The sequence below is a fragment of the Leptinotarsa decemlineata genome, unplaced genomic scaffold, assembly GCF_025532065.1.
Source record: "Leptinotarsa decemlineata unplaced genomic scaffold, Ldec_3_MD MMD2_P_RNA_scaffold_2, whole genome shotgun sequence".
NCBI classification, from domain to species: domain Eukaryota; kingdom Metazoa; phylum Arthropoda; class Insecta; order Coleoptera; family Chrysomelidae; genus Leptinotarsa; species Leptinotarsa decemlineata.
Window position 1 is genome coordinate 6,454,176 of NW_027412529.1, and position 26,141 is coordinate 6,480,316.

General features: G+C 34.4%; 1 protein-coding gene across 1 annotated transcript in view; it reads right to left on the reverse strand.

The window, feature by feature from the left end:
* The window catches only part of LOC111512533 (uncharacterized), a 51,033-nt gene extending 34,900 nt beyond the window's left edge, over nt 1-16,133 (reverse strand). The window contains exons 1-4 of the mRNA XM_074186570.1: nt 16,049-16,133; nt 11,903-12,085; nt 6,812-6,994; nt 2,959-3,132 (exon numbers count right to left, since the gene is read on the reverse strand). Coding sequence (XP_074042671.1) covers nt 2,959-3,132; nt 6,812-6,994; nt 11,903-12,085; nt 16,049-16,133 — 625 coding nt within the window. The remainder of the gene's footprint in view (nt 1-2,958; nt 3,133-6,811; nt 6,995-11,902; nt 12,086-16,048) is intronic.
* Between the last annotated feature and the right edge of the window lie 10,008 nt (nt 16,134-26,141).

A 26,141-nucleotide genomic window follows, 5' to 3' on the forward strand; every position in this document is an offset into this window, starting at 1 on the left:
CATTTTGTATGTGATGAAATGATCAATGTTTAGAAGAACAGTGTTAACTAGTGTTCCGTCTTCAGCAGTTTTCTTTTTCTTATTTAATTTTTATATTAATTTTTTTTCTCTTTGTGTATCTGTCAACTGATGATTTTCACCCAATTTGCAAAATTTGTATTAACCCCAAAATTCGGCTGTTTTTATTCTGATTAAATATATGGAGCGCTCCTCGTATCAATATATTTGGTCGGTCGCTGAAACAGCAGCAGAACAACAGAGATTCGATATATTTAATAGGGGAGCCCAAGCGGGGACTTCAGGATTTACTAAAGCGCGGCAGATTAATATACAGGGGGATACCTTGTACCCGGTTAAGTACCTCCACCAAATCTGAGCCCCATATATGAGGCCGCCTGTGAGGAATAAAGGATCAGATTAGTAAAAAAAAATTGATCATCAGAAATTCTCGAGCGCGTCAGATTGAGGTAGGGTGAGGGAATTACCTGCTAAAAAGTGTATATTCCAGTAATCTGACAATTTGAGAGTGACGTAAAGAAAGAGAAGGGCAGCAAAGTTGTAAAAAAATAACGTCATTTCGACATTTTCGAGCGTAGCTTTTTTTTTACTTTGAAGGAAATGATTCAAGGATAACGAAAAATATATAATCTGACGATTTCCGCAAGCCAAAATAACAAAACTCGTCGATAAAGTTTAATGAGTGCAGCTGTGTGATACCTTTATTTCTCTCTTCGAGTTTCTATTCTTCTATTCTCTATTCACTTTTTCTCTAACTATTACTCTCTCACTCCGTCCCCACTCTGAATTCTGTTGCCATGACGCCATCACACAGCTGATCACAGAGACTCGTTCGTGATGAAGATGATGATTAATTAATCAATTAATTGATGGATGTAGCCGTCACTACGTGGTAAGAAATCATAATGAAAAAAAATTTACTTTCCATGTTTTTTGCCACTTTCATTTGTAACTAACGTTACTGCAGTTTCGTCCGATAAGGCCATTTCCAAACTTATACAATATATAAGTTTGACTTACACAATATATAAGTTCGAAAATGTCCTTATAAGACGAAACTGCAGTAACGTTCGTTACAAATAAAAGTGGTAAAAACATAGAAAGTTTCATTTCTCTTTTCTTCATTAATTGATCAATTGATTATGAAAAATTCTACTTATTCTACTTAAAAAACATACACTTATTCATTTGCATGCTATTTCTTGAGCTTTTCAATTAATTAGGTTCAATGCATTAAAAATTATGAGATAGCACGTCTATAACTTAAAGATGAACCATATATATCCTAATCTGACGCGCTTGAGTATTTCAAAATAGCCAATTTTTTTTTTGCACATTACAATAATGATCGCGAGTTTGCGTCAGATCCAAATCGTCAGAATATTGAATGAGAGCTTTTTTTGTTGCACTTAACACCCCCTTATAAAATCTGACGCGCTCGATTAAATTTTTTTTCTTTCCACTTTTAACCCTCATATACAACCACCCACATCATGTAAATGATCAGATTAACATACCAACATTATTAAAATTTCGTAGGACATTGATGTTTTCAATATCTGACGCGCTCGAGTATGTCCATGCAACAGTATATTTTACATATTTAAAAATCTATAGCCGCTTCCTCCACCGATTAAAAGGTATATATTATATAACATTTTTTTCTTCTTATCATCTAAGCTTTGCAACCTAATATGTCTCAATGACGCTCGAGCAAATCCCCATTTTGCATCGTGGGCTCCCCTGCTAATAGACTCGCTACAGAAAGCATCTCAGGTGATTAGACAACCTATTCAATTAATTAAGAAAGTTGCTGGCCAGCTAGTGTTGTGTGATCCAACGGGTTCCTACGATCATCCTCCTCGAACCAGAAGTCTCTCTACAAGCCGCTACTAGAGCCGATATAAATTCAGGTGAGAACCACAGCCACGTAATCTCTCTCGCTCTTTTCTTGTGTCCTGAACAAAATTCTATTGAGAACTTCCTCAAATCCTACAATTCTATGTTATACTACAGTCCACTCATCTAATGAAGCTACAACTAGTATGAAATGAGATAAAATGGTACAGAATGATAAGAACAATAGCTTAAGTAAATTATTTATGTTACATGGAAGGTTAGAAAAAGAGCAGCTATGTTAATAAAATTTGTATGTCTTGTGTGTTTTTTGTTATTTTTCTGGGGGGTGGAGTTTGTAGGGGGCAATTTTGTTTATAGGTTTTTTCTTTGATTATTTTGATTAACCATATTTCGCAAACTCACGTACTTTTCATTCATTTTTTAAATGTCATTTTTTGTTCCACTCATCTTGAAAATCTCAATGATAGAAAGTAACGTTCATTTGTCTACATCTGTGAAAATACTTCTCACTCACTTCTTCACTAGCATAGAAAAATTAATCGCATAGTATTTTTGACATAATATGCTTATAGTGGAAAGTGTACTGTAATGTAATAGGTTTTGAAAATATCGAGATGAGTGGACAAAAAAATGACAATTTGAAAATAAATGGGATGTAAAAGTTTTCGATTCACGAATTTTCCTTTAGAAACTGAGGAAACTTCCTTTTCTGTGTCTCATATGGCGGAGTGATAACTCCGTCATATTTGATTTGGAGAAAATACCTTATACGCCACCATTTTGGAAAGAAATGATAATTTTTGATATACAGTTAGAAAGATTATTTGACATGTCTTCTCAAATGATCTGAAATACATACAAAGGTTTTATTTCAATTCAATTATTTCAAAATAATGAAAAATAATTCCAGGACGACTTGAGAAACTTTCTTCATGCCTACATATTATCATGCTCTTGAAAGAGTTCTATTTCGAATCGTACGTTTTTGTTTTTTGCAATTGTTGGAAACATTTTTTCAATTGATAGACTTTTTCTGAAAAGAAGTTCTGCTAAATGGATATACATACGTAGAATACTTACGACAATTCGTTCGGTCAATGAAATCACATAATCCAGTATTGATGTTGAAAAACAAGCTTTCGGGGCAATCTTTCAGTTCCTTATTCCCATTTTCACATTGATAATATTTGCTGCAGTCTGCAGGATATACGATTTGTTTTGATCCACTTGCTGGACATTCATGATCCGGTAACACTGAAAAAAATCATTGAATACAATGAAGTGAAAAATTCACACAAAATTGTTTATGATACAGAAGTATTTACCTACTATTCAAAATGGAGAGATACACGTAGTTAATAAAATCAGATTGACGTGACACAAGTATGTATAATTGGCCAAAGGTTAATGGAAATCTTTGATGAACATTTCGAAAAACATTCAGTTGTGAAATTTTCACAAAACTTCTTTTTCCACTATAAAATAGCTACTGCTTGCGTGTTTGTTACTATAATATTGAGAGGTAGTTCTGGAACCTATGGATTAGAATAAATCCAAAACAATTACTGCGTACCCAATATTCAGAACTTCAATTTTCTTCTCAATGCGCGTTTCATCCTGCATGGTATCTTCAGAAGATGAAGTAGACTATTTCGACGCCTGAAGATGCCAATTCAATTGATGAAAGCGTCGAGTGGTTAGAAACAGTGCTTGTTTCAAATCATTCACAATATTCATTAAGATAATGTGATTTTTGTTTATTTTATACCATAGTTTTCACAGATATATCGTGCTGCTTGTTCCGAACGTATGATTCCATAAATGCTTTTCAAATGCAATATATGTAAAATTTCACATTTCAAATATATCAAGTTGAAACAAGATGGAGGTGAAATACAGATCGAAAAAAAAATCACATTTTTTATTTATCGTGTAATTATTTATGTATCGTACATTTGCATTTACTCATGACGTATACCATTATATATTTCATCTGTAATGAATTGAATGTTTGAACTTTCAGGTATTATTCATTAAGCAGTGCCTTACAAAAACTATCACTATTATAATTGAAATTTTGGATTCTTCAATATAATTTATTATACATTATATACAATTTTTGTTCTTAATGGGTATTACAATACACAAGAAACAACAATAAAAACCAAAAGGAACTTATCAAACGATTGAGAGAAAAGGACGTTTTTTATTTGAAAGCCGACAAAGGTAACAAAGTAGTAATTCTGGATAAATCGGACTACTACGAAAGGGTCAATACTCTTATTACTAACGGACCGTATGCGAAATTGTCCAGGAACCCGTTAACAAAGATGATTGCAGAAGAAAAAGACGTCCTCAAGAAATGCGACAACATAATTACCCCTCAACTGGAACGGAAGTTACAAGTTTCCAACCCAACGGTGTCGAAACTATGTATATTGCCTCCCAAAAATCCACAAACCGGGAAAATCAATGCGCCCCATCGCATACATCATAAAACATACAAAAAACGTGCTTCTGCAAGAAGGTGAGATTTTGGTTTCTTTTGATGTTAGTTCCTCATTTCCTAGCGTCCCAATTTCACAGACCTTGCAATACCTCAGGGAATTTCTAGAGAAAAATAATTTCAATACTAACGAAATCGATGAATTCGTTTCTCTTACTAATTCGTGTATGAAACAAAATCGGTTCCAGGTAGAGGGTTGCTTTTATGAACAACAGGAAGGAACGGCCTTGGGAAACCCCTTGTCCCCCTACCTGGCAGACCTGTTCATGAGCAGATTCGAAATGGAAAGCAAAGAAAAGTCGAAGTATTTTCCTAGGATTTGGCTAAGGTATGTGGATAATATTTACGCGATATTCGATACCAAAAAATCGAATATTGACGACTTTGTTTCCATTTTAAATAATAGATGTCCATCAATAAAATTCACGTATGAGTTAGAAAATAAGGGACAACTACCATTTCTTGACGTTTTGGTAATGAGGAACCAATATGGAGGGTTAGAATACGATATATAGAAAAGAAACAAGCACGTACAGGTATATTCCTGACAGTTCACATCACAGTGGACAGCAAAAACGTGCTGGGTTGAATTTTTTAGTGCATCGTCTTTTGACTTTCCCTCTAACATATGATAGGTTCACAAAAGAAAGACGTACAATACAGGAAATAGCAGCCACTAACGGTTTCTCGAGGGGTATTGAAGATGACATAATAAGGAAGAAGAAGTTTAGATTGAGAATGAACGAAATCTCGACTTTCAGAAAGGACAAAAATCAAGATAAATACATCTCAGTTCCATACCACCAATATACGAGGAACTTTGGAAAGATTTTTGAGGAACTAGGTATGAAGGTGGTTTTTAAAACAAGTCATACACTACAGAGCCTTTTGGGAAGTCCAAAAGATAAAGACAAGAATTCGGAAAAGTCTAGAATTTACGAAATTGAATGTAAGGACTGCGATGCAAAATATTATGGACAAACAAAAAGATCTATTAAATATGGAAAACCTGAAAAATCAGCAGTCGCCCATCATATTTTGCAACAAAATCATTCCATAGATTTCAGTTCATTAAGATTAGTTAGACAAGTTAACAACAACAGGCAACTAGATGCCTATGAGAGTGTAGAAATAAGTAAACACAATAATATTATGAATATCGATGACGGACCTATACCAAAGAGCATACTATATAGCTTGTTAAAATAAAATAAAATAATGTTGTTGGGTTTACTGATTACTACATAAGGACACATTGTAAAAATAAATTTGGATAGGCAATATTGTGAAATTAATTTTTATATAGCTGAAAATTGTTATATATAAACATATATTGTAAAATGATAGATAAGGCAAAATCGTAAAATTAATTTAGGTTAGTATACCTGTATGGCTGGTACACCTGGATGGTTTACCTGTATGGGTTACCTTTATAGCATGAATAGGGTTAGCTCGCATTAGTTTCTAGTTTTAATCTTCCTCTTTGAAGATGATCACTTGGTGATCAAACACGTGTCGAGGTGTTAAAAATAACGATTTGGTGTTGGGAAAAAACTCCAGTAATATTCATTACTACACCAAAGGTTCCAAACAGTGCATCATATGTGTATTACTTGTATAGTAATACTTCAGTGAAGAATCCTGCATTGACACCTGTCGGATATAACCCAACACCCTTCGTGGTATCAGCCAGGGGAGTGAGTACTTGTTTTCTGATAAGTGTCAGTCCATTAACCTACAGTGTAGGGAGCTAAGACTGGCCTGAACGAATTGTTCATTTAGATGATTCGATTTATAGCCAGTCTTCAACTATGCCCATATGTGAAAAGTTAGTACTATTTATTTTATTTTTTAAGCTTTCCTCTGGAGCCCCGATACATTCAGGAGGACACACCAACATTATCAACTAGCGGCCATTCCCTAAACCGTGGGGTGAGTGATCATTGGGTCCGAGAATCATGTGCCACGAGCATGTGCCCCAAAAGTAATTTTTTGTGGAGGAAATCAGAGTATTCATCTATCTTTTTTCGGTATATTCACTCCCAACAATCTGAAATGATTGAAAAAAATTCTCTCGATATCAGTCGAGGATGTTCCGACACAGAGAATCAGCGATTTTTTTTTGAATACTGAATACGGAGGCAGATTTTAGCCTCCGAAACGGTGAGATTAGTATCTGTATGAATTTTTAGTTCCTTTTAGATTATTATAGAACATTTCTTCTTGTCAGAAGTATTTCGAATTCGGTAACTTTACGGGTTGAACTAAAATGTTCGCCCTTTCTGCACTTGGTGTTTCTTGTTGTCTATGTCGAAATGTTCACCCAGAATTGACAATCGGTAATTATTTGCATTGTAAAATAGTTCAGGGTACAATTGATTGATTGTTATCATGGATATTCCAAAAATACATTTCAAGAATACTTACCGCAGTTTGCGTACTCCGGAAAATCACAATTCCCAACTATTTTGCTCCAATGTAGTCCTACCGGACAATCCAGAAGCTGTTGTTGGCCGTTTTTGCATTTATAGTACCTGCTGCAATTGGTCGTATCAGGATAATAATTTATATGGGTAGAGTTGTATGGACACAAAGAACCTGGAGATGTACCTATAGAAATAAAAAACATTATAGGAAAGGTAAAGGAAAAAAACATTTATTGGAGTATTCGAACAACTCAATGTGTTTTCTTTCGATGGTTGATTGCAATTTATTTACCACGAGTCGGGAGGTATATCCTCAATAACCACGATATTGAAGAAAGAAAAATTTAAACGCATTCAATCAAAAACTCATAACTCTCCTCTCAATTTCTTTTAGAATAAAAGAAGACTTCATCTCTGAAGGAATTTTGAACTGTGTTAGCCAGCACAAAATAGTTCCTTCGAAAGAAAACGGATTTGTCAAAAAAATCACATTTAATCTCTGCTTATTGACTGACCTGAATCACAAGACTTAAAAACTCTTACGAATATAATATACTTGGGCTTTTATGAAGCATTTGACTGTGTTCTTGTCAACTGAGTTTAGGTAAAAACGACTGTTTAACAAAACACTCTTTAACAAAATATTCAAGGTAGAAGTTTGAAAATATTTTCCTGCTCTTCGCTGTCCCACGGGTTGAATTATCCGCCGTCTTTATTCAATAATATATTCATTTGATCTATCGTGTCACATACGAAATAAAAAAACCTTCAAGTATGAAAATACAGGGTGTATCAAGGATAAACGGGTTGGATGATAGCTGCTTTCCTATTGGAGATACAAAAAAATGTTTCGGGAAAAAGTTGTAGAGAATACTGAAAGCTGTTCCAATGGTTACTAATAATAATAATAATATTTATATACAAGAGAAAAATGTTTACATGATTATAAAATATTGAAAGTATCACATTGTAAACAAATATTTTAGAAATATGTTTTCCCATATAGGCTCTTGAAGACCCTATAAATGGGTATACTTAATCATACATTGTAGCATTTGAAATGCTACAACACAGAATAATCGATACCTTTTACCTAATACTATTTCAAGAGAGAACACACTGTATAGAAAAATAAAAAAAAAAACGAACAAACCAATATTCAGAGTATTCATTTTCACATCCAGGAAACATCAAAATGTTCGGAGAACCAATAAAGTCCATTTGATGGTATGTTTCTTATTTCGCGATTAAATTAATTTCTGGTGATTTTCCAATATCAGCTATGGCTCATACTGTCAGTATGTACACTCTAAAAACATCAGTTTTAATGAATATGAAAAATAATATAGCAGACATCATTTAACATTTTGAACATCTCTGATTGTCTTATCGTATCCTAAACTTTGTCTCTCCGTGGGTGCTGCCCTCAGTGAATATTTCCGTAGCGTGACGGTATTTCATGTTCCTTTTAAAATTGCCATTCCTAGCCAAGAAACTGAAGAGTTCAAATGAGAAGCATTGTCGAGATCACACAAGGAAAATAAGTTTTTGTGGTGGTATCATGAGTTCATGGATCTATAAAACATCACAGATTACGAGCCTTGTTCAGTGAAAAATCTCAGCAAATATTTTTTTGGACCCTTTCCACTTTGAGGCCACATTCCACCAACGGTAAGATAATAAAAACTGAAGTTCCAAGTGCCCAAATAAGCCCTGTTTCATTTTCAGGCCTCTTTTTCCTTCTCCTCAATTTTATTTATTATATTGATTTCTACCTGAAATCATCATTCGATGTACAAAAGTAGAAGAATAGTACCGACCGACATTTTGGATCCTTTCAATTTCAACTGTCACCTATGGTAGTTTCTGATCACTCTTTTGTGAAATTCATCAGTAATCATCCTTGGGAAATTGGACGAAGTCTATGTAACCGGCGGCCCTCGAAAGAAATTCCAGATAAGCTATATATATATTTTTTATTTGCGCTCCAACGAATATTTCGCAAGAAAAAAAAATTCTATTCAGTTTCTGTTTTACCGAAATTCAGATTAGAAAATATCAGGATTTTATTACTATTTCCAAGGTGTAAGGCAAAGGTATACGTATACGATTGCATATTGCTACAGGAAGAAATATCCAGAAATATATTTTTTTTTTGATTGAACATAATTTATGATATGTGTATTTCTACAATGTTTGTCATAATAAATGTTTAGTGTGTGTTCAGAAATCTGTTGCATATCTTTTTATATATATTTTTTTTCCACGACATCATTGATCCTTATAGTTATATTTATCAGTTACATAATTATATATATATATATATATATATATATATATATATTCTCTTTTGATAACTAAACTGATTGGCGCCCAAAGAGGTTAATTTTGTATTTTTCGTCCCACTCACGACCCATAGCTAAGTTTTTGTGGTGGTATCATGAGTTCATGGATCTATAAAACATCACAGATTACGAGCCTTGTTCAGTGAAAAATCTCAGCAAATATTTTTTTGGACTCTTTCCACTTTGAGGCCACATTCCACCAACGGTAAGATAATAAAAACTGAAGTTCCAAGTGCCCAAATAAGCCCTGTTTCATTTTCAGGCCTCTTTTTCCTTCTCCTCAATTTTATTTATTATATTGATTTCTACCTGAAATCATCATTCGATGTACAAAAGTAGAAGAATAGTACCGACCGGCATTTTGGATCCTTTCAATTTCAACTGTCACCTATGGTAGTTTCTGATCACTCTTTTGTGAAATTCATCAGTAATCATCCTTGGGAAATTGGACGAAGTCTATGTAACCGGCGGCCCTCGAAAGAAATTCCAGATAAGCTATATATATATTTTTTTATTTGCGCTCCAACGAATATTTCGCAAGAAAAAAAAATTCTATTCAGTTTCTGTTTTACCGAAATTCAGATTAGGAAATATCAGGATTTTATTACTATTTCCAAGGTGTAAGGCAAAGGTATACGTATACGATTGCATATTGCTACAGGAAGAAATATCCAGAAATATATTTTTTTTTGATTGAACATAATTTATGATATGTGTATTTCTACAATGTTTGTCATAATAAATGTTTAGTGTGTGTTCAGAAATCTGTTGCATATCTTTTTATATATATTTTTTTTTCCACGACATCATTGATCCTTATAGTTATATTTATCAGTTACATAATTATATATATATATTCTCTTTTGATAACTAAACTGATTGGCGCCCAAAGAGGTTAATTTTGTATTTTTCGTCCCACTCACGACCCATAGCTCCCTCGTAAAAACTGAGTAACCGTTTGCAACTGTGTAGCCTTGTTTTATTTTATTCTCTTTGATTTTTTTTAAACAACCAAGGTTATAACATACACGCAACAATGAATAATGAATACTACCTAAAAATATACACACTGCTCATATTCCAGTATAATTTTTCGAATATTCAAAAAGTAGAAATATTCCTAATGATAACAAACACACACAAAGAAAAGAAAAACGAATAACTATAGTAATGGTTCCTTAATTTCCAATCTACTTGCAAAAACATAGACATCGAACATTGACTATCTATTGCAAAGGGAAAAAAATGTCATTGTGAAAAATGAGATGAATCATTTAAGAGTATCAATCAGTTCATGGAAAATATGTCTATTTCCTGAAAGTATCCATTTTTTGAGTTCCCTCTTCAAACTGTATCTGTTATGGATCCCTTTAAGAGAATTTATCATTATGTTGTACAATTTTGGTCCTAAATATATAAAACATTTCTGACCTACTGCTTTATTTGCCCTGGGTATCCCAAGATCGGCTGATATTAAGGCCCTTGTATTGAATGGATGGCTTAATTTACGTGTATACTGTTTACGCTGAAGGATAAAAAACATTGCCGGTTTGGAAAACAACTGTCTGATGTCAAGAATTTGTTACTCGATATAATGAATCAGAAGAAAATCGAAATGATTTGTGACATATCATTTTCAAGGTTCGTTTTTGTACATTTTCAAGGGTTTTGACAATTGTTTTGTTTGCTCCACCCCAACCAAGTATTCCATATTGCAGCAAAGATTCCACTAGGGCATACTAGAGAATCCTGAGCTGTGTAACAGAAAGTATTTTTCGTAATTTATTAAATTTGAACATTAGTCACTGGAGTTTATTTTTCAAATTTCCGATGTGTATATCCCATCTCAATACATAATCTATAAAAATACCTAGATACTTTACTGACAGTACTAGTTTGACATCTTGGTCATTAATTTTATTGACTCATATGGAAGTAAGTACTTCTCATATGATGTAAAACAAATTACATTTGTTTTACTGAGATTTACTGTAAGAAAGTTCTCTTCAAACCAGTCTATTATCTGTTTCAGGTCTCTTTCTGCCGCATCTTTCACATTCAACCAGTTTTTGTCCTCATATATGATGATTGTATCATCAGCGAACGATATTATAGAACCAACAGTATTTAGGCTAAGGAGCTGATTTATATAAATATTAAAAAGTATCGGTCCAAGTACGGTGCCCTGTGGGACACCGCAAATTATTCTTTTTTCATCACTAACTACATCGCTAATTTTTACCAATATACAGGGTGTCCAATGAAGAGGAAATATTGAATCATAATCTTTCAGAATGCTTAGAATCAAATAGATTTAGGAATTCGGGACATTTATTGAATAACCAAATGAAATAGGATAACTCCCCGTTACTGATTATTTTTTCAAATGCAAATCAACTGAAACATAAGCACAGGTAATTTCATTCACCACAAATTTATCCAAATGAGGTAAATGTTGATGTTCATAGATTTATTCTCATTTGACATTAATTGACTCGGTAAAGAAGGTACTCAAAATTTAGGTACTTCAAATTGTGAAAATATTTATGAAGCATCGAAGATGTAGATTTCAGTTAGTAAAGACACACCTGTATAGAGAAACACGTATTTCGTTTTTGTAAAAACTGTTTAACAAAAATCTCACGATAGGGTGTTTTTTTTATTGAATAAAAATTATGACCGATGAAAGGTTTAATGGATATTCATTTCAAGAATCGTCACAATTAATGATTTCAAAAATTACTTACTGCAGTCTGCGTATTGGGGAAAATCACAGTTTTGAATTTTTCTGCTCCAATGAAGTCCTGCAGGGCATTCCAAAAGAGTTTCTTGCCCTCTTATACACTTATAATATCTGCTGCAATCATTTGAGTCAGGAACGTATATAATATGGTTGGAGGAGTCCGGACATAGTGAATTCAAAGATCTATCTGCAGAGGAGAAAAGATAAGGTGAGAAAAGAAACGTTCATCACGTAATGTTTTCTAGTGTGAACAAATAACCCAGTGATGATGTTTGAATCCTATTCAATTTTTTCAATATGTTGTTTCTTCATAATCTGTGTTGAATTTTCTGTAATATTTTCACATTGTTCATCATTATGGGAGAACCAATCATTGGTATCAACTCCCAACCTGCAATTCTCAGCAGAAAATGAAGAATTTTCCTAGTCGATTTTTATACTAGAACAGGGGTCTCCAAACTACGGCCCGCGGGCCAAATCCGGCCCGCCAGTTATTTACTGTCATTAATCTGGCCCGCGACAGCCAATGATTACCTAATTGTTGTTACTATTGCTGTGATAAGTTGAAGAAGAAACCACAGAATGATAATTACTCGGTTTTATTTACTTGTAAGGTAAAACTTAACGACAGAAATGATGACAAAGAAAACTTATGTTTGAAGGTGATTGACAATGTTTCATGATGAATTCCACTAGTTCGGACTTCCATTGTCTACTATATAAAATGATTTGAAATCCCTGAAACAACTAAAACAGAAGAATAGAAAATGAATAGCTGAAAATAACAATTATATCAACCAAAATAAACCTGAAATGAAATAATAGTGAAATAAAATACAAGTAAAAATAGAACAATTGAATGAATAGAAATAAAGGAATGAAAAAAGAAAATAAAAATAAAAAGTGAAGAGATTCCAAGTCACGTTAGTTCACGACGTTTCTATTGTTAGTATCTACAATCGTCTTGGCCAGTCATCACTCGAAGCAGATATCACTGCACCGTAAATCAATAATTTCCTTTTGGACTTCCGGAACCAGGGTTTCAATGTCAGAATCAAAAGGATTTTGAAAAAGCTTCATTTAATTCGCAATGACATCAAAATCTGAAAAACGAGGAAGATTCAGTCTTTGTAGTGTGGCTGAATAATTGCGATTGAAATAGTATTATTTTCTCCCTGAAGCATTTGATATTGGTGTATAAATTAGGGAGAAGCTGATTTTCTCCTTGCAATCTCAAATTCAGTTCGTTCATATGATTTGTCTAATCGACATAGAAGGCTAACTTCCACATCCATTCACTATTTTCTAAATCGGCAAAAAGGGCGCTGCTTCTCATTTAAAAAAATTTCGATCTCTGCTCGAAGTTCAAAAAAGCGCTTAAAGACTTTTCCGCAACTAAGCCAGCGTACCGCAGTATGATATGGTAAATCATTTTCTCCAATCTGTTGAATAAACTCGCAGAATTGTCGGTGATTCAGCCCAGTGGATCTGATTAAGTTAACAACTGATATGACTGGTTTTAGAACTTCAGACATATCCAAACATTTTCCGCACAAGGACTGTTGATGAACGATACAATGTAAGACTAACGGTTTTGAACCACCATCATTTTCTACAGCCTTTGACACAAGTGCAACCACTCTTTTATTTTTACCATACATATTTTTGCCTCCATCAGTTGTTATAGATTTCAAATTTCTCCATCGAAGGTTCTTTTTATTACTGGCATTTCCAACTCCCTTAAAAATATCTGCCCCAGTTGTCGTGTCGTGAATACTATCAATATCAAAAAGTTTTTCATACACTTCATAGCTTTTATCTACTCCGCGAATAAAAATCAACACCTGCGCAGTATCTGACAAATCCGTTGACTCATCCAATGCTAGAGAAAACCACTCATTGTGTCCATTTTTGTCAGATAGTTGAGATGATATATTTTCTGCGATGTCTTGCACCCTCCGAGCCACGGTGTTTGCTGACAAACTGACACTTTTAAATAAATTCACCTTTTCGGGGCATATTTCTTCGGCTACTGCAATCAAGTATTCTTTTATAATTTCTCCATCGGTGAATGGTTTGGTACGTTTTCCGATTTCAAGAGCCACACGAAAGCTGGCGCGAGTTGCAGACTCTTGTTCAGTATTCGCTTTGGTAAACAAAGATTGCTGCGATTTGAGTCCGCGTTTCAAAGCTTCAAATTTTTCCTTCCGCAAACTTCCTGTATACTTGGAGTAACTTTGAAGATGTTTCGATCCATAGTGTCGTTTATTTCACAATAGACAGTTTCGCTTCCTTCGCCTTTCCTACGCAGACTAACTGGCAGTTGCGCCGCTAGCCTGTTTACTGCTATCTCGAGGTGATCGGAATACACTAGCTAGAACCAGAACTTTCTCGAACCAACGCGGTAATTCCAAATATTTAATTACGCCTAATGCTACCTAGCGGGTAGCTGAAAAAGATAGTACATAGAACCACTACTCGCCACTAGATGTCGTTAAGTGTCACAATACACAATAATAATTGAAATGCAAAAAAGCGTAAGTTTGTTTAGGTCACGCACTTTGCGACTATTCTAGTCTAGAAATATAGTTAAGGGCAGAAATTGGCCCTTGGAACAAACTGAAAAAATCGTTATGGCCCGAAGGCCTCAAAGTTTGGAGACCCCTGTACTAGAACATCAACTACACCACTGAATTGAAAGTGCCTCCAAATACTTGTTACCAGAATTTAATGAAATATGAAGTTATCTGTATCTGTATCGAAAGGTTAGGTTAGTTCTAAAGTGAATAGGCCTATTCGCAACCCGCAAAAGTTCATTGTGGCTCGACCAAATAAACCCAGCTTCTTAACGAGGCCGATCAGTTTATATGGTGAGTGATCTTTCAGGTCAGACGATACTAGTACAAGTGTGGTTCTACCAAACTCTAAAAACCTGATTTGGTCCGCAGCGGGGCATGCACAAAGTATGTGCTCTGCTGTTTGATCATTTTCCAAGCATCTTCCAACAGTTCGAGTCATATACAGATGATTCAAATGATAGTGAGCTGTAAGGAGGCCTATTAGACATCGTAGTTCATCCCTACTGTAGTCCAACAACTGTTTGGTTTCAAGCTCCGAAAGGTGTATGAACGCCTTGGAGTGAGCTAGAAGTCCATAAATCTTCTTGCCATATGGGTGTTCAATGTTTGTTTGGCATAGCCCAAAGCAATGCCAATGACAGGTTCTGGTCCGGTGAAGTTGCTTGCAATACCCTTCTTTGCAAGATAGTCAGCAGCCTCATTACGTTTCAACCCAGTATGGTCAGGAATCAAGACCAGAAACAATCTGTTAAGTCTTCCTATCGAGGAGAGTCGTTTTTGGTAATTTGCTATCAATTTAGACGTTGCTCGATAGAAGCAAAGAGCTTCCAACGCCGCATGACTGTCCGAAAAAAATTTTAATAACTCGTGTATGAGATTGGATTGTTACAATCTCTCCACATACAATTCAATAGCATAAATTTCCGCTTCGAATATAGTCGCATAGGTTTCTAGGCAGGTAGATATCTCTGTCCTCTGAGTCTGCGACTAAAAACACCTGCACCATAACTGGAAGGTGTTTTTGATCCATCTGTGAACCAACAACTATCTGCTCTTAATATTTCCTTCTTCCAGAGGAACCAGTCCTCCCTATTTGGGAACAGTAGGTATTTTATGAGGTAGTTCGTAGTTGACAGTTGGAGGCATAAAGTCAGAGGTCATTTCCAGAATGCTGTGATTTCCAGTGTCAACCAACAGTTTCTGGCAAATTTGGAGAGGTGGTAGATCCAGAAGCATCTCCATGGTCGCTGACGGTGTGATACTGATGGCACCACTGATGGCCAGCCGAACCTGTTTCTGTAAGCCAAAGAGTTTCGCCTGGGCCGTTTTCTGTAAAGCCTTCGGCCACCAGGCAATCGAACTATAAGTGATCATTGGTCTGACAATCATCACATAAATCTAATGTATTTCTTTGGGACCTCAACCCCAAGTTCTACCACAAATCCTTCTACATGTCCATAGGGAGAGTCTGGCTTTGTGTAAAACTGTTTCCAAGTGAGCGTTCCAGGTGATTCTTTCATCAAGGACAATACCAAGATATTTCACCTCCGTTCCAAATGGAATGACCTCACCATTGGGGAAAAGTGGCGTTATATCGCCCAATTTTTTCCTTCTGGTGAAGGAGATTATCACAATTTTTCTGGGGTTGACAGACATCTGCTCCCTCAGGTACCAACTGTGAACAACGTCTAACGTGCTTTGTAGTATATTACAAGGTACCCTTCTCGATGTGGACCAAGATGACAAGGTCATCTGCATAAGCTTGCAGATCCACTTTTCTTCTATCGAGGGTATCATCAGGAGCGACCACAGAAGGGGAGATAGTACCCAACCTTGAAGGCAACCCCTGTTGACCCTGAACACAATGGTCTGGCCTTGAAGAGTCGTAGTTGCAGTACTGTTTACCAGCATGGCATAGATCCAGCCAGTTATGGTCGATTCTATACCTTTCCCAGCCAGAGACGATCCTACAGATTTAGGTAGTGCATTGTCAAATGCTCCTTCAATATCAAGAAATATAGCAACCGCAATCTTTATATATATTCCACTGGAAACCTTTCAAAATATTGGATATGGGTGGGACATATGCGGTTTCTATAAGTCATTTAGATATTGAAAAAGTACGAATTCAAGTTGGAGAAAATGAGAATGTGAAATAGCATGTAGTGTGCCTCAAAGCACGGTGTTGTGGTTTGTGCTACCTTGATTGATCCAAACAATACATTCTCTTTGGAAAAAAACAGAGATCATGAACTTTGTAGTTGATACCTTCATAATACATAGTGACAATGACTGGTATTATCTTAAATTGAAAATAGAAAAATTATCAAATGAAAATAACCGAATAGTTGTAATGAAAATCATACAATTAACTTCATTAATGGGTTTTTTCTTTAAAATGATCAATTTGAAACAAACAAAACTTTCCTTTCCTGTTCTGCCTTCACCGAAAGGCATTAAAATATACCAAGCATTTCAAACAAATTAAATCCCCATAATATTAGCAACTGCTTGAAGTTTCATACATATATTGATATATATGAATAAGAATCGGAATATATTTGGTAATGCATTTTGGAGGATGGCCGGCAAAACCGACACTACTGCCTCACTCAATTTTACATTTAAAATTTTTAGATATATGTTTAAAAATGCATGCTGTCGTTCCAATTACTTGTTTACTTGAGAACTTGTACCGATTAATGTATATTTGAATAATTATTGTATTGAAGAAAAGAGAATTGGAACTTTCTATGTTTTTCAGCACTTTTATTTGTAATACTAACATTAAACTCAATGTTTGATGTATAAGTTTGAAAATGTCTTTATAGGACGAAACTGCAATAACGTTAGTTACAAATAAAAGTGGTAAAAAACATAGAAAGTTCCAATTCTCTTTTCTTCATTATGATTTCCTACCACGTAGTAACGGCTACATCCATCAATTATTGAATTGTATTCTGATTATTGATTTGGTGAATATGGTGTAGATCGATTGCTTTCTGAAATGTATTAGATTGACCAAAATAATAAATATTTTCCTCTCAACCTTTCCTAAGTCCACTACCTCCAACCCCACACTCCTTCACAAATTTTTCGAAATAGAAACTAAGTACAGTACGTTCAATATTCTCTACACTGATGCATCTAAGACACATGAAGATGTACGAGTTGGTGCATCAGATATATCAGGGAACAATATATGTAAGTTCAGTATACCTTCAGAATGCTCGGAAGAACTACATGCCATAGTGGAAGCGATTAAACTCTCTACAATTGCTAAACATTCGGTAATATTCACTGACTCCCTGAGCTCCTTACAGATCATTAAACAGCCCTACCCAAAACATCCCATACCAAAAAACATCAAGATACAGTTATACGAGATGAGATTCCAAGGGAAAAAATATCGAACTGGTGTAGATACCATCCCATATAGGCATTCCTGGTAATGAAAACGCAGACATGGCTGCAAAAATGCCAGTGCAGATCTATCTGCCAAAATTATATCCAAAATACCATATACAGACATGAAGCCCGTTATAAAAACGTATATACGAAAGATTTGGCACAGCGTAAATATCAAAATAACGAGCTATTGCAAATAAAAACGAATCTGAATCCCGTCTAATGGATTGGGTTGTGTAGAAGATACCAAGTGATTCTTACCAGGCTTCGCAATGGCCATACCAAGTTGACACATTAACACCTCCTTCAACGAGATGTGGCCAGATAATGTGAAACCTACCAAACAAACCTTGATGTAAACCACATTCTTCTGGATTGTGTTTCTTAAGGTTTCATGCGAAAACTACTCAACCGATCATCATGAAATTTTATGCACATGTTTTGGAGGTATTAGAAGTAACATAGGATACTTTTTATGAATAAAAATATTTGTATCTAAGAACAAATGATTTTTCGTCGAAAAATCTCAAAATCTAGCTACTTTGTTGGTTAGGTTAGGTTAGGTAAGGTTAGGTTAGGTTAGGTTAGGTTAGGTAAGGTTAGGTTAGGTTAGGTTAGGTCAGGTTAGGTTAGAGTAGAGTAGAGTAGAGTAGAGGAGAGGAGAGTAGAGTGGGTTAGGTTAGGTTGGGTTATTTTAGGTTAGGTTATAATTTTTAAAAATCAATAATCCCAGCCAAGCATCAAAATAAACTCTTATATTGATTAATTTCTATTGTACTGAAACTTACTTAGTGACAAAAATGCGAGCGAAGCCGCGGGTAAAAGCTAGTATAAAATGTATCGAACCCCGCTAATAACCCAAATGGTTGATGCGGGTAAACTTGAATAAAAAAATATTTCAAATATTTCAAAGTACCTATCTTCTGTTCGAATCTCAATATTTGAAACAAATAATAATTGAAATGAAGAAATATGTCTCATTGCTTTATTACTCTATACGGTTACCGAAAATATAATGTAGGCAACACGCCTGAAAATAATATTTTTGAACTCACAGACTCATTAGCTTTGTGACATAATATACAATGACTAGTATCATGTCAAATTGAAAATAGAAAATGATCAGAACAGTAACTTATCATTGTGAACTAAGAAATTTGGACTGTAAAAATTACAACTTTTATATCTTTTCAGATTCTGGAATTTGAAATTACCCAAAAAATCAATAAAAACAATATTTTATGCTGAAATGAACAAGGTATTTGCCCAAACAGACTTCTGTTCATTGAAAATTTGCAGAAAAAGTACGGCGTGGTGGTCAGTACAAAAAAGAAAACTTTGTTCACCGAATGAAAACAAGCAGTTGGAAAACTTATTTTTACGAAAATTAATCGACTGTATTATTTGGATTATTAGTTACCCTAAGAAAATTGCAACGGCGTCTTGAAATATCGCAGACCGATAAAGCATTCGCATTAAAAAAATCGCGAGCATTTATTTCGGTACATGAAAGGAAACAGAACAATTCCATTATTTGATAAAACAATCGAGATAAGAGGAGATCAAAGCGGTAGATCATTCAGTTCAGATTCAATCTGCATTATTTTTCGATACAAAAATACTCATATACGTTTCGTAGAGTTTTTCAAAAAACTCATCTTTTGTTGTTTCGAATCCATTTTATCGAGTTCAATTCCTATATTCTTCGTACACCAAAATCAGTCTTTCGAAATGCATGCATTTGAAAAATTTTGTTTTTAACCAGATAGAGAATATTACTGGAATTTTTCCCAACACCAAACCATTATTTTAAGACCTCGACACGTGTTTCGATCACCAAGTGATCATCTTCAAGAGAAATATCAAACAGTTTGATCTTCCTCTTGAAGATGATCACTAGGTGATCAAAACACGTGTCGAGGTGATACAATAACGGTTAGGTGTTGGGAAGAAGAAGATCAAACAGTGTGTTTTCCTCTTGAAGATGATCACTTGGTGATCGAAACACGTGTCGAGGTGTTAAAATAACGGTTTGGTGTTGGGAAAAAACTCCAGTAATATTCATTATTACACCAAAGGTTCCAAACAGTGCATCACAAGTACATTCAACAGATACTTTTGCATAGAACAAATTGAGATGGAATTTCCACAAGTTATTATTATGGTTGTAGCACATTATTCACTCGAATTAGTGATTTAACAAATTCAATATTCAACATTTTAACTGATCAAACTAGGTGCTTTCCAAATATAACCCTTTAATGTGAAAGTAAGAAATCAATAAAATTATTTTCATACAAAATACTTTTATATGACGAAAATATGGACAAACCTCTTATTTTGATTTCTTGCTACTCAGATCATTTTGATTTTTTTCGTCAGACTATTCTTTTGAGTTTCAAAAACCATTGAAAAAAAATTGCCTCATATAGACATAATACCCTCTCCACGGATTTTGAATAATATTCCACATATTTCTTTCTCATTTATTATTTTCGTAGGTAAAAGGAAATCACTGTCTTTTTCAGATGTTCTTGTTTTTCACATGTTTCTGAATGGAAAATTTGAATACCCGTACGCTTGATAACATGATCGTCTGGATTTATTCTTTAAATTTTCAGAGCATTTGCCAATGTTTCTGTTCAACAGATATCTCAAACATATTATTTTTAATTTACGAATTGATATAACGTAAAAACTCATCCAGATTAGAAAAATCGGCTTTTGAATGTAGTAACTATAAAAAAATCCCAGTTATCCAGTAAATATCATATTTATACATTTTTTGTCTATCAAATAGGTTTGTATTAACGAAAGAGACAGATATTTTTTATTTTCATTCCTTTTTGAAATAGCTCATCAAAAAATGAGAACATTCCGAACTACAATATAGACAAAAATTTCACTACATCATTTAGGTAAGAAGAGTTTGGTAAAATGAACTCAGAAAACCTCAAAAAGCTTGGGAAAGCTTGTCTTTGAGGAGTTTCAGCTTAACAGTTGCAATGATTTCAAAAGGGAACCTCAAAAAAGCTCGGGAAAGCTTGTCTTTGAGGGGTTTTGACTCTAAATTTGGTACAATTTCAAACTTCCAGTGACTGAGTAAAGAATCAATGACAAAACACCAACGAAGTGAAGAATATGGTAGGTATTACATTGTTAGTTTTTGTCAAAATTTACACATACCTATATATGCACACATATACACATATTTTGATGGATGCAACTAATTTTCCTTTATTTTGAGTATTTCAATATTAAATTCTACAAAAAGGATTTGAAGCTTTATATCTTCTATTAATTATCTGCGAGTGCCTAGAAGATGACAGTACTACCAACTGTCGAAAGCGCTCGCAGACAATTAATAGAAGCTATGAAGCTTCAAATCCTTTTTATAGATTTTATATTGAAATATACACATATATACGCACAAAACAAACTGATATTTGTGATATAATAGATGATTTTTCGGGGTTAATCCAAAATTTGGACATCTTCAAGAATACATTTTTTCATTAACAGCATTCATTCATAAGTGAATATAGATCTTTCATATTTTCAAATTAAGTGGATAAGGAGAGAATCAATTGTGAATTGAGAACATCCTAAAAAATTTGAACACTTTTTTCCTATTTAAACCATATAAGTATATATCTTTCTTGAAAATTATGTGTAAAGAGAAATTGCAAAATGAATTCTGAGTAAATATATCACAGACACCCATGAAATTCAATAACTTCATTACAGTTTTCTCAAGCATATTGCCTCAGGTGACTCCTGAGGTAGTCAATTTATATGAAAGAAATGTAATTATTAATATTTGTGGATTATTTCTACTGAAAATTTTTTACCAAAAAAATTATCCTATCAAATTTGTCTATTTCTAGTCATGTGTGTCGAAATAACCAATGAAACCATCATTACACTGATAACTACCCATGGATAGTTTTCACGGGTAGTTATCACTTATGTCATGACATTGCTAAGCAACCAACACAATAAAGTTGTTTGACATTTCAGTAATTCAATTTATTTCGAAAATGTCACTTCCTCGCTTTGGTGTTCAAAATGATGCGGCAATTGACAAAATCATTGAAGAAAATACACCAAAAAATACTGTCAATAGTAAAAAATACACTTGGAAAATACAGCAAGATCAACGGAATATCATTATACGAATTGTTCTTTTAATAACTGTGTGTTCAATAAATAATTTTGTTCGAATTGCAAAAAATTTTCTCATCGAATATCCCTCGAACATTGATAAATAACTCATAATTTTATCACAACTTCCTCAAGCACGTTATTTTAGGTAACATCCCTCCGCCTTCGGCGTCGGGATGTTACCAAATAACGTGCTTTCGAAAACTGTGATAAAATTATTTCGTTAGTTATCAATGTCCTTGGGATATTATAGCTGAAAACTTACCTCCGAATACGGTTTCCGAAAACTCAAGGAGTATCAATACACCTGAAAAATTCAAATTCGGTTAATGAAACATCATGACTATTGAGAAAATAGTTTGATCTTTCTCTTGTAGATGATAAATTGGTGATTGAAAAACGTGTCGAGGTGTTGAAAATAACAGCTTGGTGTTGGAATAGAACTCCAATAATAATCATTTAGAAAATCAGTACTTTTTTTCTTATAAACGAATTCATTAGAACTATGAAAAACAAATCCACTGAGTTTATTCAATTGAAAAAAATCCACATCGAAGGTGCAACTTGGTTCCCTCCTGTTCGTAAAAGGAGACATACCACGCACGATTTCGATTAAATTGCTAACATGTTGAAAATCTTTACGAATGTATCATCGAAATACGGGAAAATTTATGAACCGACGAAAACTTGTGCATTTTTACTTTTCTTGCACCTCGAACACGTCAGTTTCTCATCTCCATCTATAGTTTCATCTCTTGTGAAGGAGTCCAAGCATTGTGACAATATCAATTGGCTATTTCTTTGTGGAGTAGAAAGAGACCAATACCAGAAAAATCTAAGGATACTGATGAGTGTATACAGTGTTTGCACTTCTCGTGGATTTTAATCGACCAACGAAATTGTCTACAATCTTTGAGTCATACATCCTCAAATATCTGACCCGTAACTCTTGTGTATAGGTTTCTCAGCAATTTTGTTGACGTCCTCATGTGAACCTTCTAGAAGATTTCGCAAAAACTACTGGGCGTCTTCATGGGCATAATCCCTGATCGAGGGGCAAATCTTCGAATCTGACTCTTTTCACTACTCTATCAGATAAATTTTCTGACCACAAATCCTTGATAACTGCGAATGCTTTGATTGAAGCACCCTCCAATACTAATATTGATATCTTTCATGTATGCATGTAAGCATGTTTGATAAATATTGAATTGCACTGTTCATGAAACAGGTGTGGCCAATATTCTTCTACACATTAAGCATAAGTGTTTTGACTGGAGAAAGTATCACTGATCTAATGTTATTGTAACCGCTGATGCTACATTTACCATTGATGTCTCCTTCTGAGTAATCACGGATTTGATTATTCTCATCATCCTTGAACCGGCGGAATAAGGAATTCGAAGTTAAACTATTTGAAGCTGATTTGGACAGATATATGGCAGCCTTTTTGAGTTCAGAATTAGTTTCTTGTAAAGTGAGTTGACAAAATTATCCATAACTCTATTTCTCGAAGTTCGTCATTCAAAAACAGAGCTTCTTAGAATACTCCATCAGAGTACCAGTGGTTCGGGGTTGATTTTTCATCTAAGATATATTTTCTTTCATCTTTTCAACCTCTCAGTATTTAACACTATTTGGGATTGAATGAAACTATAGAAAATATATATTTTGATGCTTTTCAGGTTCTTGAGTGGGGAGAGAATTTATTGTATTTCTCTCATTTCGGATATCTTTCATGCATAAGTACTGGTTACATTCCTCGTTTGTTGATCTTGATGAAATATACCAAATATACTAAGAAGCCCAGGAAAAAACACTGTCATAATTTCTGGTGGAAGTGCCTGAATGTTTTCATCAGTTTTGTTTTTCTTTCACAAATTCAGCAAACAATGAAAACGGTTTAGCAGAGATCCCAAAGCCAGTTATCAATAAGAAATGTATTTCAAACTGGAATATTCCACTCTCCATGATAATTATTATAGAATTTTCAAAATGAATTTCATTCCAGAAACGTTTAGCTTCATCAGTAACTGATGAAGCTACCATGTAGCGAAACATGTTTTGGATAAAACTTATTGCGGAAATTCTATTAATATTGTAACGGATAGTGTTTGCAACTTTCATCATACACTGCAAATTCTGAACATATTCGAACACAGTAACTTCAATATCTCTATAAATATTTATTATTCTCTGCCGTATATCCAATATTGAAACAGGTTCAGTTTCGTTGCTTCAGTTCAGTTCAGTTCAGTTGCTTCAAATAGCCCTTTGAAAAAAGTCCAAAGGTGTCAAATCTGGCGAGCGGGCTGGCCATTCTGTAGGACTTCGACGGCCAATCCAACGACCGGGAAAAGTAGTATCCAAATAGTTTCTTACTTGTCTGGAGTAATGTGGTGGTGCTCCATCTTGTTTGAATACAATATCTGTATCGAATTCATTAGGATTCGCTTCGAAGATTTCAGTGATGAGAGGGTCAACAGTAGTTTCCAGCATATTCAAATTTAGTTCCTCTGGTGAATTTTGATCAATGAATAGAGGTTTTACAATATGGTTTCCCAATATTCCTGCCCAAACTGTGATTTTTCATGGATATTGGGTATATGTTTCCCGGAAAAATTGAGGGTTGGAGTCACTCCAATAACGGCAATTTTGTCTGTGTACATTGCTGTTTGAAAAAAATGTACATTCGTCACTTAAACAAATATTGTGGAGATAGGCAGGATGCCTTGCAATGGTTTTCGTCATGATTTCGCAGAATTCTGTTCTTCGATCAAGGTCATCTTCAATTAATTGGTGTACAATGTATGGATGATACCTATTCCTCTTCTGAAGTCTCCACACAGTAGAAGGAGGCACCTCACAAATATTCGCGACGCGAATCCTGTTCAGGATTTACTACCATCTCACCAATTATTTGCACTTGCTGTTCGTTCGGAATGGACAGATGACCTGAGGGATTTTTGTTTTGTACACTACGGGTAGTTGTGAATTTGGATACAAGTTTCCTCAAATATTTTCTACAGATAAGACGATTCGGAAAACGTTCATTAAAAATCCTTTCGGTCTCGTGAAAGTTACCTATCGCACAGTAAATAAAAATCGCTTCAATTTTTTCTTCCAATGGACGAGAATTGACCATTTTGGAGATTGTTGACGTGTTACCTTTCTACTAGTGAAACAGAAAACTGAATGATAATATTCAAACTGAACAATGATGTTCATTGCCGTACTCACATTTTTTGTCGTTTTTATAAACAAAAAATAACTTAACAAACCTTATCGGGTTGTTGGAATTACCATATGGCAGATAAAAAGAAATATTTTTAGAAATATCGATATTGATGTTTTTGTCTTCAGGAAATTATTAAATGGTCCGTCATTTTGTAGTAGGTGAAGATATTGACTTCATATTCTAGGGTTATGAAGTATTCGTCAGGAACAAAATCAAATGGAAAGGTGGTTCCAAGACCCTCCTTTTCATTTAATTTTTTTCCCAGATGGCGCCCAGTCGACATCTGGAAATTGTCATCTGTCAATTTTACTCCAAAATAAAGTATTCATGCATTCATTTCTTCAACCCAAATTTCAATTTTTCGAGTTGACCCGTTAAAAAATTAAAGGGGGGGACATCAATGAAATGCACTGTATAACGGATCAGAGTATTCATTATCTGAAATATTCCAGATATTTGTAGGAAATCTCAACAATACTGAAGTTATCATCCCACTATCACATCACTGTTACAGAAATGCGTCGCACTTTCAACTGTTTCCACTATGATATTACTATTTATTGATGTCGAAATTGATTATTGTTATCTTGCTCGAATGAATTCTCATCAATTTCTTGATGTCTTTGGGCGCAGTAATGGTTGCAGGTATAGTTGTCAAGAGAATAGAAACAATCTTTAACCTGTAAGAAACCCAGATGATAGTGAAAACACATCAGAAATTTGTTGAATGGAGCTAATGCAGACAAGAATGTATGATATACTGATGAGTCCAGTTTTCGGATGGTCGAGGAAAAGTCTGAACAAGAAATGAATAAAGATTTGCACTTTTAACCCTAGAGTGATTTTTCGAAAGG